This window comes from Atta cephalotes (genome assembly GCF_000143395.1).
Source record: "Atta cephalotes unplaced genomic scaffold scaffold00004, whole genome shotgun sequence".
In the NCBI taxonomy this organism is placed as follows: domain Eukaryota; kingdom Metazoa; phylum Arthropoda; class Insecta; order Hymenoptera; family Formicidae; genus Atta; species Atta cephalotes.
Window position 1 is genome coordinate 650,258 of NW_012130068.1, and position 14,289 is coordinate 664,546.

Here is a 14,289-nt window from a genome sequence, read left to right on the forward strand (position 1 = left end):
ATATATATATATATATATATATATATATATATATATTTATATATATATTTCAATTTTACATCATGCCCAAAACAAGGGGATAAAATACTAGACACATATAAAAAAAGTTACAACACCGCTAAACATTTGACGATACATAATATAATATATGTTATATAATAATCACCCAACTAGCCAAACTATGTATATGCAATCGTTTTCCTCACGTGTGATCTCCCTCTGCATGTGGATCACGGCAAATATTATATCTCGCGTGATGTATATATACACACATACATATATATATATATACACACACACTTGTACAACTTTTATTGTGTCCACTACTCTTTTCTCGTGATGCTAATTACTTTTACACGTGTGCTACAAGCTGTAAATCATCTCAAACTCGGCTGAATTCCTATGTATCAATTATGATTTAATCGTATAGTGACTAATCACAGAGAATCTAATAAATTGTGATACAATCGAGATGATTCCTTGCTTCATGTACGAAAAGTAAAAATAATTATGTTATTGATATGATCCTAAATAACAGTTCGATATATAGATTAATTTCTTTTGGTATCAAGAAGCGTAACACAATTTTTATAAAATCCTATTGGATTCAAATGAAGACGTGCTAATTAATAAAGACTGTGTTCCAAATTTACTGCCGGCGCTGAAAATCTATAATTTATACGTACTAGAGTCTCAGCACTGACAGTGTGAAATTTGGAATATAGCCAAAATTCGTATTGAATTAATTTTGATTTTATAACATAAGATAAACTTAGAATTTATTGACTTCTTGTATTCACTTTTTATACATAAATAATTATTCTGCTATTTAGGTTCGCTTGAAAAATCAGCTACGTTTCATAGGAAGACAGCACCGTTATAACAGCGCTTAAAGATAAACGCTTGTTGATCTGTAGATAGTTAATTACGGCGATATTATTACTGAGTAATATTCGAAATACTTCTCAGTACGATTGTGCTGCGCGCAGCGAGCTCGTGTGAAGCGCTGATAAAAGCCGCTGAACAAAGCATTTAGCAGTTAGTCGTATATAAGAGATGTAGATACTCAACGTTCTCGATACAACAAAAGATTATACTACGGTAAAAACTGAAAGTGGTGTTTCCTTGACAATTTGGTAAATACATCCGGATAGTATAATGTACATTCGGATAAAGTTTGAAAATACAATACCGTAGCAGAAACGAAATCATCAATTCGTCTCAACGGTATTTGAAATGAAGCAACGATAATTTTGAAGATATAAGATCAAAAAGGTTTTCCTGTGTAGATATTTTTACACTATTGTGCATACGACAAAAAATACATCTTTCTCAGGTAAACAATGTTACCGGAATTAAAAAAGAGAAGTTATCAAGTATCACGATTTTCATACGCAAATCTACCGCCCTTTGGTTTTGACCGTAGTTTTGCACAAAACGTTCCATGAGATTTGGCAGCCATTTTATAGGAGCCCGTACTAACTACATTAGTTAGTATTGTTAGACGAACGGTCAAGTATTGCTGGTGTATTATTACGAATAATTGGATGATATTAATTCCTGATGCGAAAAATACGTTAATATATATTCTCGTTAATATATATTCTGGTTAATATATATTCTCGCGGAGATTTTGACTTCTTCAGAGCGACGATAAATCATTTTACTTAAGTCGATCTTCATGTCTGGCACGGTAGAATAAGACATATTGAATGAATTGAGCAACTCAAATGTTCAAGGATACTGAATCAATAAAGCACGCTGATATACGCTAATCGATTGAACATTGAATGACGCTATCGAAATGATTACTGCGTTTATAGTTCGAACAGCAAACCGTTGATAAGAAGAATGATTTCAGACTCAGGGGATGCGAGGAAGAAACCTGAATATCTTCTATCTCGATTCTCCATCTGGGGATTTTAACCTGATGTAATTCCGGAGAGTCCGCCTTTCGATGCGTCGAAATGATGTTGAAATCCAAACTCGCCGGAGTTATATCGGTTCTTAGTCCCCTTCGCACTGTCCTTCGACGTACGTTTGCAGTTCTGCGGGATCGGAAGGGTCAGATTCGGTGATGGACTTGTTAAAAAGCCGCAGCATATCGGTTGGTGCAACGCAACTTGCTCTCACAGCGACGAAAAGACAGTTAGTTTGGTGCCGTTCGAGATGTAGCCATGTGTACTCGTCCGTATATATCGAATTCGAAACAAGCTGCATATCTTGTGCTTGCACACGTGTATAGACACGATACATATACATACACTTAGACATTACTTACATGACGATTCGCCTAACAATCCTAACGTGACTAAAAAAACACGATTGTTGGTCCCTCTACACTTTAGCTTTATCTTGAGTTGCTTATTGTCAGAAGAGAGCTAGAGGGGTAATAGTGATCTATAAGATATTCGAAACAAAAAAGAAATAGAAAAAGAAGGAAGGAAAAGAAAGATAAAAACAGAAAATGAAAAATAAAGAAAGAGAGAGAGAGAGAGAGAGAGAGAGAGAGAGAGAGAGAAAGGAAAGTGTAGTTTTTTGATATGACGAAGATACATGCAACTAGGTATAAAATATATTTTTCTATTGATCGGAGCGGGAAAGTCATTGTGCCCCAACAACGAGGTACTACGCAAAAGTAAAACAGCTACTACGAGCTAGACTAAGACTAAGAAGTACAATACAAAGATGCAATCATGCGGGGGAATATCAATGTCAATATTCATGCAGGTCGTACTCTAGAAAAAAGAAAGCTTGCGGAACAAGTTTCGTCGATCGCGGGGATTTACCTGTCTTCTCAAGATAAATGATGACCTATCACATGTAATCGATATTACATGTCGATACAAGAGAGTAATCCTTTATGTGACAGAAGGTAGTTCAATTTTATAAGTACCATTCATTGCGCGTTTTTCAATCTTCCTCACTATTCGCCGGAATTGTTAAAATCACTGCTGGCGTTCAATCGAAGTAAAATTTTTCTTATAAATAGTTTATACGCAAATAAATTAACTTCGAAATCATTACGATTGCAAGTGATTCACAAAATATACAAATAGATTTCAGTATTATATACGATATCACATTTGGATAAATATATCTGTTGATAATGTTTTATGCATCATAGAACATTGTATATTTAATATAATATTGATACAAGCCCTAAGCACACCTCGCATGACAATAATCAAAGATATCTATGAATTAATTATATACATTTTCTTCAAAAGTGACACGTTCAAGGCAATCATCTAATTAATGTGTATTATAACTTTAGAGAATTTCTTAATTTTCATTTATAACAGTATACAAGCGAACTCATAAGAATGATAATTGGTTATATCATTTTTTTTTAAGTAAATTGTCGAGCATTGATCAGAGAAAATTTGAGTCGTGTCACTTTTAAAAATAAAATAAAATATTGAATAATTATTAGCGATACTTATTAGCAGTTCAAATTTATATCCTGATAACCGCGTAAAAGCCTGGTTTTTTAAAAAAATTTAATATTATAAAATGGTATATATATTCTTTAATAAAAAAATAAATAATGTGAAGGGTAATCGTACCCGGCTTGCCTCGGGATATTGTTAGACAGAGTGTAGATGACACGCCGAAACATTTGTGGCTCCAGGGCAAGTATAAGTGCTATTAGAAGTATCAGCACAGCGACAGCTATGCTCGTCCAACACGCACAGCTGGCTCTACCGGATGTCTTCATCCTAGTCTTCGGTTCTATCGTATTACCTGAGCAAATCGACCGTACCATACCGTGTGTTTCTGCCACTTAAAGATTATCAATTGCCATGAATTATGATCGCATATGTAAATTTTGATCAGTTGATTGATTAATTGATTGATTGACTGGCTGATTGATAAGATGATGGCTCCACAGCCATGTAATTAGTATGAAAAAGCCGACAATAACAGGATAGTTACATTCTGTCTCGAAAGTCAAAATCGAGATAAATTAATTTTATCATCATTAAACAGTATGTTTACGATTCTCATTGATTCTAAAAATATTGCCTATATATCAATTTATTATCAAATTGAAAAGCTTCAAAAGATAAACTCAAAGTTTAATCGCGCAATTATTTTCATTGAATAATGAAAATATTCTCATGCAATTTTTGGAAAAGCTTCTGTGAACTAGCTCATATTGTTTAGTATTAAATGGCTAGATATATGCGTTGAATTTATATCCCATAACAATTTTTTAAATGTTTGTTGCGATCATTGTATAATTTTGTTTTCAATCATTACAAACATTGCCCTGTTATTTCGTCAGCGCTATTTCGATAAAATCACGTAACTTCATTAAATCTTATTATATATCACCGAATGTACAAGGCGTCGACGTGTGATAGATATATGTTTAATCGTGACTGATCGCGAATGAAAGTATACTAATCCCAGGAAGCCCCTGATCACAAACCTCTCCATCTTAGCCAAGACCAACGGAAAAACAAAAAAGTAAAAGAATGATGTTCTTATCGAACGTTTCCCAAACGAGAAGCAACACTTAGTCGACCAATAATCGTACATGTAACAATTCCTCGAAGCATGAAGAAGAATATACCGCATGTTTTATAACTGCAGATTTGTACGACTGTACCTCACAAGCTTTATTTTTCCTTCCGGGTCATTACCCTTCTATGAAAAGGTACGTACGACGCCATTGACATTGATCTTTGTGCAAAACATCACAGATCATGCAATTTCCAAGCAAACAATTCCCATTTTGTTCTTTGCAACCTCAAGTTTCAAGTAATAGAGAGTCAAAGGTCCTTGTAATTAAAAATTAACCAAATTATCGATATTTCAAGTTCAAGAAAGGATTTCTTTGAAGTTTTAAAATCTTAATGTACTGCAAAATATCGTAAATAAATAAAAAGACTATTAAAACTAAGAGAAAATTTCAAATGCAAATTGTAAATAAGCTAACAAAAGATCTTTGACTGTCTCCAAATCCAAATTTACATCCCTGGAACAACTGTATATCTGTGACACCTGTAACTTTAGGATTTGAGTAATCTCTTAATCTACCAACTTTATTGTTCCAAGGATGATCTTCATCAATCAACTTCCACCACCCAATATTAATTCTTCTCATCGTGCAACTAGCGGGAAATACAGGAAAATGCATGGGAGTTGCATGCAAAGGTAGCAAGGATTCAACACCAAGGCTCAACATATAATAATCTATGTACAAATATATCTTTACTTTTTTTTTCGGATTCATTCGTTCACATAATCCAGGAAGTAACCGATTAGCGAGGGAGAGTTCGAGGTATGTACATTGCTTATGCAGAAGGTTAGCTGTGAGAGTGCGGTACCTTGGTCGTCCTCCAACGGGGACAGCTCCGCACCTTCGTGCAGTGCTACATCCGACCCGCTGGAACTGCCTAACGTACGCCTCTTGCTCGGAGATCTTCTTCTAGGTTGCGGCGAACCGTCACTATCGGTGTCGCTGTGCATATCGTGCCTTGAACCATCGTTCTTGTTGTTATTGTTGTTGTTGTTGCTGGCAAACGTGTCAACACCGCCATTTCCAGAACCGGGTGATGTGTCTTGGGAATATTGCACTTCCCACTGTTCATTCGCCGCTGTCCAAGAAGCGGTCTCTCCGATTTCAGATCTCGTTAATTGTTCCTGAAGGCTTCTTAGGGCGGACTCCGCGTCTCCGTAGCCGCCGCCACCATTGCTGGAAGTCATCGTTCTCACCACTCTTTCGGTTTTCTCGATCTCCGACGCCTCCGACATCACGCATTGCACCATCTGCACGACACCGTCAGACTCCGATTTGTCGGTCCTAATTGTAGTGGTAGAAGAATTATCGAAATCGAAGATCTCGCTGGGTAGCGTATTAGCGACTTGGTTTATCTTCTTGACAACTTCCTCACGCGTTACAGGTTGTAAAGTACTGTCCTCTGACGTCAAAGTCACAGTCCTCATCATCTCTACAATACCACCAGTCTCCAATAGTTCTTTCAACTTTGTAGGATCGATCGACGAATTGTTGATCACTGTAGTTGTTCGTATTTGCTCTACGGAAGGAATTATTTCCATTTTTCCACTTATCATAGGCTCAGTCAGATCATCCGTTTTAACTATCTGGATCGCATTGCTCGATACTTCCTTTTTCTCCTCTATCGTCTCTTTGATCAACTCCTCTTCTGTATCTTCAGTAACATTTTTGACGGTTCGCGAAATCGCCTGTAGACCGATCTGATGGATGAATCGCCTGTGATCTTCCGAGAACTTTAATGGGACGGATTTGGGATCATCGCTTGATTTAGGCGCATCGTCGATTTTAAAAGGTATCTTGCTCTTTGGACTGCTCTTGCTCGGTGACTGCATCTCCTGTGTTGGCTTGGAAGGCTGCTCAACCGTTTTACGTGTTCGTGAGGCATCACTAAGCTCCAGATGGAACTCGGGTTTGGTAGACGGCTTGGTGGTGGAGAGACGCGGGGCGGGAACAGGTTGTTTTGATGGAGCAGAAGTAGCATGCCTCTCTACAGTCCCATCAATCTCAGCCGAATCATGCCCTGACCCATCCAAAAGGACATGGACAAGAACAGGAACAAGGACATAAAGCACATTGATACACACTAAGAATTTTAACTCTAGCCCAGCTGCCAAAGTTAGACCAGAAAGATTCGGAGCGTGTCTGCCTCGCATACGCATGTGTACGCGCACATTACGCACTAATTAACGAAAAATTCGCTTGGTGCACGCACGCACGCATGTGAGGCATAGGAGAAGCGATCCCGAAGAGATGCGTCTCGCGCATGATGCGTGTGCGCGTGCATTGCGGTTCTGCCCGCTTATTTAATTTTTTTAGTTAGTATCAATATTGCAACCAGGATTAGTTTTTTTATCGGAAACGAAAGAGAATACACTCATTAAAAAACGGTGTCTGGTTATGACGCCTGAATCTTACTAAAATGTACCATTATGGTAGCAGATAAACATTGAGAACATTCTGAATATTCCAAATTTTTTCTGAGATCACGCAATTAATTGAAAAAAATAAATCTAAACTATATTTCTTTGGCTTGTCTTTTTTTCACAGAAAAGTCACTTCCTCACCGATATGACGATACCACAATTTGCTGGACACATTATACAACAGGCTAAACTACTCGACGAGTATATATGTATTATATACAGATTAATTTTTTCGAGCAAATGAAAACTCTATCTCTTGTCTTCGACAATACAAAAAAAAGATCGGTAACTATTTAGTAAGAGACGTGCGCACAGTATCAGTTAGTGTGAAAGCGTCGGCAGGTGCTAACTATGGAAGATAAAGCTAAATATAAATGAGGGCACCAAAAAACAAAGTCTTCTACCGTTACTGATCTTCGATCGGAGATGATGATCCGCGTACGTGAACTGTTTTACATTTTATTCGAGTCGATTTTACGTTACCTGTTTTCGTCGAAGTATACGCCTGGTCCGCCAGGTTTTGTGCCCGTCGTGCAGCCTCTTTGGTCACGTCTGAAAAGTTCACAAAGAAAAAAATTGAGTTTACATTGGGAATCGGCAAATATGACATTGAAAGCAATGATTCAACAAAGATTAGATGATGGATGATGTTTTTTTTGTCTCTGCATGGCATACCTCAGTTCATGCTTCGCTAGTTGTGGTATTCCTGTTAATTTCAATGAGACATAATTACCGCATAATCGTAAATACGTGATCTCTATATGTTATATACGCTACAAACGAAAAAAAATAGACACGGTTGGGGCAACAAAATAAGATTCCGATGTTCAAGAAGTAATACTAGGAAAATTATCCATCATGGTAAAAGAGACGTTTAAAAAATAGCGCAAAAACCTGGAATCATGCATTAAATAGATTAACAAAATCGTTAAGACGTAACTGAAAATAAGTGCAGCAAATAATTAAAGTAGTATGTACATATAGGTATATCGTTTGTTATATTCTATTAATCAGATCTTTCTTTGAATCTTCATACTATAATGAACTCTTCCTGATTTAGATTTCATTTTAAATACATATAATCATTATTAAATACATCGTCTCATTCATGCAAAATTGGTTTCAATTAACAATATACCCATTCGATATACATGGAAACATAAAGAAAATTTAAAACAATACACAGAAAATTATAATAGGAATAAGCGGTAGTATGATTGTCTCGGATGTTGTCGATTGGTTCTACGGATCGTAAAATGATGAAATAATGGACTGAAAATGACTGAGAGATTAGAGTGTTAGGTTTCAATTAATGACTGACGAAGGTGCATGAATGTATATATATATATATATATATATGTATATATATCTTTCTTCTTTTTTTTGCTCTCTGATGTCACGAGAATAACTAGTAAAACTGAAGTTACAGAGAAGCGTCAACTTAATCATTAATCATGTTACACACAGCTGGTATATGTAATATATAATATAGATATAGATATGGATATAACGCAAGATTATTGCAAGATACCTTCGGTTCTACTGTCAGTGAACTCGGCGAGTGAACTGGGTGGCGGTGGGGTCGTTCGCACAGACTTTGTCACGATTGTGGTGACGGAGTGCCGTGTGCGAGGCTCGGGGTGCCCTACCGTGGTTACTGTTTCTACTACTCTACGCGAATTACCCGAATCGTCTGTCTCCTTACTCGAACTTTTCTTTTGTGGAATGCGAGATACTTTCTTAATGCTAACTGTCTCGGTTAAATGCTCGACGCCACCGGACGTCTCCGACCTGCCAGCTATATCAAATCTACGAACCTCCTGAGCAATCTCGCGTTTCGATCCTATTCTATCACCGTTCTTTTTTGTCGCTGGCGTTTCAGTCACTTTGCCCGTTCTCTTAGTGATAGGCGAAGCTTTGCCCATGCCTTTCATATCCATTGGTAATTGTGATTTCGGGGGACTCTTTCTCATAGTTTTAATAGCACTGACAGATTTGTCCTTCGCATCAGTTGTAGATTTAGTGGATTTATCTTTGGCGGATCTCGCTTGAGCGAGATCGCTCTTAGTACGAGCTTCTTCCGCGGTTGCTTCTTGCTTGGTCTCTTCCAGGAAGTCCTTCATATCATCCGTTACATCTTCTACTGCGTGTTTCACGCTCTTAACCATGCCTGATAAAAAACTGCCTGATTTTTGTTTGATTTTTTTAGTATCTTTCGCGGTTTTGTCCTTAACAGTCTCTGCCGTACTAGCAACTGCATCTGCGCCAGTCGCCAATTTTCTTTTGACTACTCGTGTATCTTCCTTTGCTTCACTTACAATGGCATCTTTGACGCGTTTAGTTTTCTGTGTCACATCTTGATCAGTAGATTTAATTTTTTCCCCGGCTTGCGTCACACTATGTTCTATCTTACTTTCCGCCGCTTTCACAGTAGAGACTGTTTTGTCCTTTGCACCTTTTATACTGGAAAGACTCTTCTCCTTAGCATCTTTTGTGCCTTTCACAACTTTACCCATAGAGATTTTAACTTCACCAACGGTTTTATCCTTTGCTTTTTCCAGTTCTTTCGATCTTGCCGCCGCGGCTTCTCTAGCGAGTGCTTCATCAGCAGCTGCTTCTTGCCTAGTTATTTCCAGAAAATCTTTCACGTCGTCGGAAATTTCCTTTCCTGTTTGCTTTGCACTCTGAATAACTCCAGACAGGAAATCTGAATCTGTATCTTTCGCTTTTTTAGCATCTTTCGCAAGTTTGTCTTTGGCGCCGTCGGTGATAGCATCGGCACTTGTTAATAATTTATCCTTCACCCCCTTTGTATCCTCTTTTATTTCTTTATCGAGACTTTCTCTGACATGCTCTATACCATGTGCAATATCTGTGGTTTTAAATTCTATTTTTTCACTAACCTTCTTTGTTTCAGTCGCAAACTTATCAACTGCAATCTTCGTGGTATCCACTATTTGAATCATTGAGTCAGAAATTTTATCTTTAGCGTCCTTAACATCAGTTACTACTTCTCTTGTAACATCCTTTGGACTATCAATAATATCTTTCTGTTCCAGTTTCTTCACACTAACCGTTGCAATTTCTTTAGCACGAGCTTCTTCTAATTTCGCCTCATATTTTGTTTCATCCAGAAATTCTTTAACGTCGTCCCTTGCGCTTCCAACAGCATGTTTCGCACCTTTAACTATTCCCGAAAGAAAACTGGATCCTTTTTCTTTAGCTTTTTTCGCTTCTTTAGTTGTCTTATCCTTAGCTGCTTCAGCACCATGGACCATAGTTTCGATTTCTCCTGCCAATTCCTCTTTCACTTTTTTTGTATCATCCTGTACTTCCTTAACAACTGCATCTTTGGTATCTGCAACTTTTTGTGCAACATTCTGTAATGTTGAATCTAATTTATCACCAACTTTCTTTACTTCTGCTGTCACTTTATCTTTAGCAGCTTTACCTGCATCTGTAGCCTTCTGAATATTTTCCGAGACTTCTTCAATGACTTTTTCTTTTGTATCTTTCGCTGCAGTCATAGTCTTATCCTTTGTACTTTTTATTCCAGCAACAGCTTGATCAGTTGTATCTTTTACACCAGTAACGACAGCATCCTTTTTATGTTCTAATTCTTTCAATCCAGCCACTGCTGCTTCTTTAACATGAGTTTCTTCCAGTTCTGCCTCTCGTTTTGTTTCATCCAGAAATTCTTTGACATCGTCTGCTGTGCTTTCAACAGAATGCTTGGCACCTTTAAATATTCCCGATAGAAAACCGGAACCTTTTTCTTTAACTTTCTTGACGTCTTTAGTCGCTTTATCTTTAGCAATCTGGCTATCATCGGCTACAGCGTTTATATCAGATGACACTTTTTCTTTCACCAATTTTTTATCATCTTTCACTTCTATAGCCACTGCATCCTTAGTATCTATAATATCTTGTGCAACATCTTCCGTGATTATTTCTATTTCTCCAATTTTTTTCGTTTCTGTTATGACTTTCTCACCAACTGCTTTTGTGGTATCAGTAATTTTATGAACATCTTTGGAAATATCATCAACTTTGTCTTTTTTATCTTTCGCATCTTTCACATCAGCGACAGTTTTGTCTATTACTTCCTGAACTCCGGCGATCGCAGAATCTTTTTTGTCTTTCAAAGTTTTGAGATCAGCGGCCATTTCTTTCTCAGCGCGTTCTTTTTCTATAGTAGCTTCTCTTTTCGTTTCATCCAAGAATTCCTTAACGTCGCCAGATGCATCATCTACAGCATATTTTGTACCTTTAAATATCCCGGAAAAAAAACCACTTGTTTTTTCCTTCGTTTTCTTCGTTTTATCTTTTGCACTGTCTACAACTTCCGCGGCAGAGTCAGCACTTGCTGTCAATTGTTCTTTTATCTTCCTTGTATCTTTTTTCATTTCTTTAACCGCTGCATCTTTAATGTCCTTGGTAACTTGTGCAACATCTCTCACGGTTTCTTCTATTTTTTCACCGGTTTTTTTCGTTTCTGCTACTATTTTCTCGCCAGTTGCTTTTGTGCCATCGGTAACTTTCTGCACATCTTTAGAAACTTCCTCGGCAATTTTATCCTTTTGATCTTTAACAACAGAAACTGCTTTATTCTTTGCAAGTTTCGCATCTTCTGCTGCTTGTTCAATTTCAGTTACTAATTTTTCTTTCACCTTTTTCATATTATCCTGTACTTCCTTGACAACTGTATCTTTGGTATCTGCATTTTGTGCAACACCCTGTGCTGTTGAATCCAATTTATCTCCAACTTTCTTTATTTCTGCTGTCACTTTGTCTTTAGCAGCTTTACTTGCATCTGTAGCCTTTTGAATATCTTCCGAGACTTTTTCTTTTGTATCTTTCGCTGCGGCAACAGTCTTATCTTTGACATCTTTTATTCTAGCAACAGCTTGATCAGTCGTATCTTTTATGCCAATAACGGCAACATCTTCTTTATGTTTTAGTTCCTTCAATCCAGCCGTTGCTGCTTCCTTAGTACGAGCTTCTTCCGAGTCTGCTTCGCGTTTCGTTTCATCTAGAAATTCTTTGACATCTTCTGCTGCGTTTTCAACAGAATGCTTGGCACCTTTAAATATGCCTGATAAAAACCGGACCCTTTTTCCTTTGTCTTTTTTGCTCCTTTAACAACTTTATCCTTAACAGTCTCAGCACTTTCAGTCACAGCTTCAACTCCAGCTGTCATTTTCTCTTTCATTACTTTAGTTTCATCTCTAGCTTCTTTAATGGCTGCATCTTTCGAATGCGAAATCCCGTCTGCGATGTCTTCTATTGTTGAATCCAATTTCTCATCAGCTTTCTTTACTTTTGACGCTGCTTTGTCTTTAACAGTTTTACCTGCATCAATAGCTTTATGAATATCTTCCGAAACTATTTTAGTGACTGTATCTGTCGTATCTTTTGCTGCGGCGACAGTTTTATCCTTAGCTTCTTTTATTTCAGTGACAGTTCGAACTGTCGTGTCTTTTACATCACTGACAACAGCATCCTTCTTATGTTTCAATTCTTTCAAATCAGCAACTGCTGCTTCTTTAATACGAGCTTCTTCCAATTCTGCCTCATGTTTTGTTTCATCTAGAAATTCTTTGATATCGTCTGTTGCGTCTTCTACAGCATGTTTCGCACCTTTGAAGATACCAGAGAAGAAACCACCTGTTTTTTCCTTAGCTTTCTTCACTTCTTTTGACGTTTTATCTGTTGCATCACCAATAGCTTCTGCAGCCGCATCAACGTTTGTTATTAATTTATCTTCAATTTTCTTTGCATCTTCCTTTATTTCCTTAATTGTAGCATCTTTAATGTCTTTGATAGCATGCTCAACATCTGCGGCAGTTTCGCCCATTTTTTCACTGATCTTCGTTTCCGCTGCTACTTTCTTATCAATTGCTTTTGTAGTATCGGCAACTTTCTGCGTATCTTTGGAAATTTCTTCGACAATTTTATCCTTTTGATCTTTAATACCAGAAATTGCTTTATCTTTTGTATGTTTCATGTCAGTTGTAATTTTATCTGCAACATCTTTTATATCAGTTGCCGCTGCATCTTTTTTATCTTTCGAGTCTCTAAGTTCCGCAATTTTTTCCTTAGCATATTCTTCTTCCAATTGAGCATCTCTCTTTGCCTCCTCCATAAATTCTTTAACATCGTCAGCAGCATCTTCTATGGCATGTTTAGCGCCTTTAAATATACCAGAAAAGAAGCCACCTGTTTTTTCCTTAGTTTTTTTCGCTTCTTTTGACGCTTTATCTTTTGCACTGTCTGCAACATCCACTGCTACATCAACCTTTGTTGTTAATTTTTCTTTCACTAATTTTGCATCATCTTTTACTTCTTTAATTGCTGTATCTTTAGTATCCTTGGCAGTTTGTGCAGCTTCTGTCATAGTTTCCTCCATTTTTTCTCCGATTTTCTTCGTTTCATCTACTTTCTCACTAACTGCTTTCGTGGCATCGGCAATTTTCTGCGCATCTTTGGAAACTTTCTCGATAGCTTTATCTTCTTGGTCCTTTAGTGCAGAAATTGTTCTACCTTTTGCATCTTTTACATCGGTGATAACCTTGTCTGCGGCCTCTTGAACTCCAGTAATAACAGCATCTTGCTTATCTTTTAAATCTTTAAGACTTGCAGCAACTTCTTCTTTAGCATATTGTTTTTCTAATGAAGCTTCTCTTTTCGTTTCTTCCAAGAATTCTTTAATATCGTCAGTTGCCTCTTCTGCATATTTTCCTCCTTTAAATATACCAGAAAAGAAACGACCTGTTTTTTCCTTAGCCTTTTTCGCTTCTTTTGTGGCTTTGTCCTTTATGCTATCTGTAGTTTCTATAGCAGCATCAGCTGTCAATTTTCCTTTCATTAATTTTGTATCTTCTTTTAATTCCGTAACTGCCGTATCTTTAATATCTTTAATTTCTTGCACAGCATCCGCTACAGATTCTTCTATTTTCTCACTAACTTTTTTCGTTTTTGCTGTTACATTTTCACCGCTTACTTTCGTCGCATCGGCAATTTTCTGTACATCTGTCGAAATTTCTTCCACAGCTTTATCCTTTTTGTCTTTAGCAACAGAAATAACTTTATTTTTTGCCTCTTCCGCGTCATCGGCAATTTTGTCTGCAGCCTGTTGAATATCAGAAACAATTGTATCTTTCTCATCTTTCAAATTTTTAAGTCCTCGTCGAGTATCCTCTTCTTTAGCATGTTCTTTTTCTACTGAAGCTTCTCTTTTCTTCTCCAGAAATTCTTTGGCATCATCAGTTACATCTTCTACAGCATGTTTGGCGCCTTTAAATATGCCAGAAAAGAAACGACCTGTTTTATCTT

At 37.2% G+C, this 14,289-nt stretch overlaps 1 protein-coding gene across 1 annotated transcript in view; it reads right to left on the minus strand.

The window, feature by feature from the left end:
• Positions 1-14,289, minus strand: part of LOC105625877 — an 84,465-nt gene that overhangs the window by 1,719 nt on the left and 68,457 nt on the right. The window contains 4 exon segments of the mRNA XM_012207187.1: positions 5,340-6,551; positions 7,438-7,506; positions 8,486-12,055; positions 12,058-13,803. Of these exon segments, the coding sequence (XP_012062577.1) occupies positions 5,340-6,551; positions 7,438-7,506; positions 8,486-12,055; positions 12,058-13,803 (6,597 nt within the window).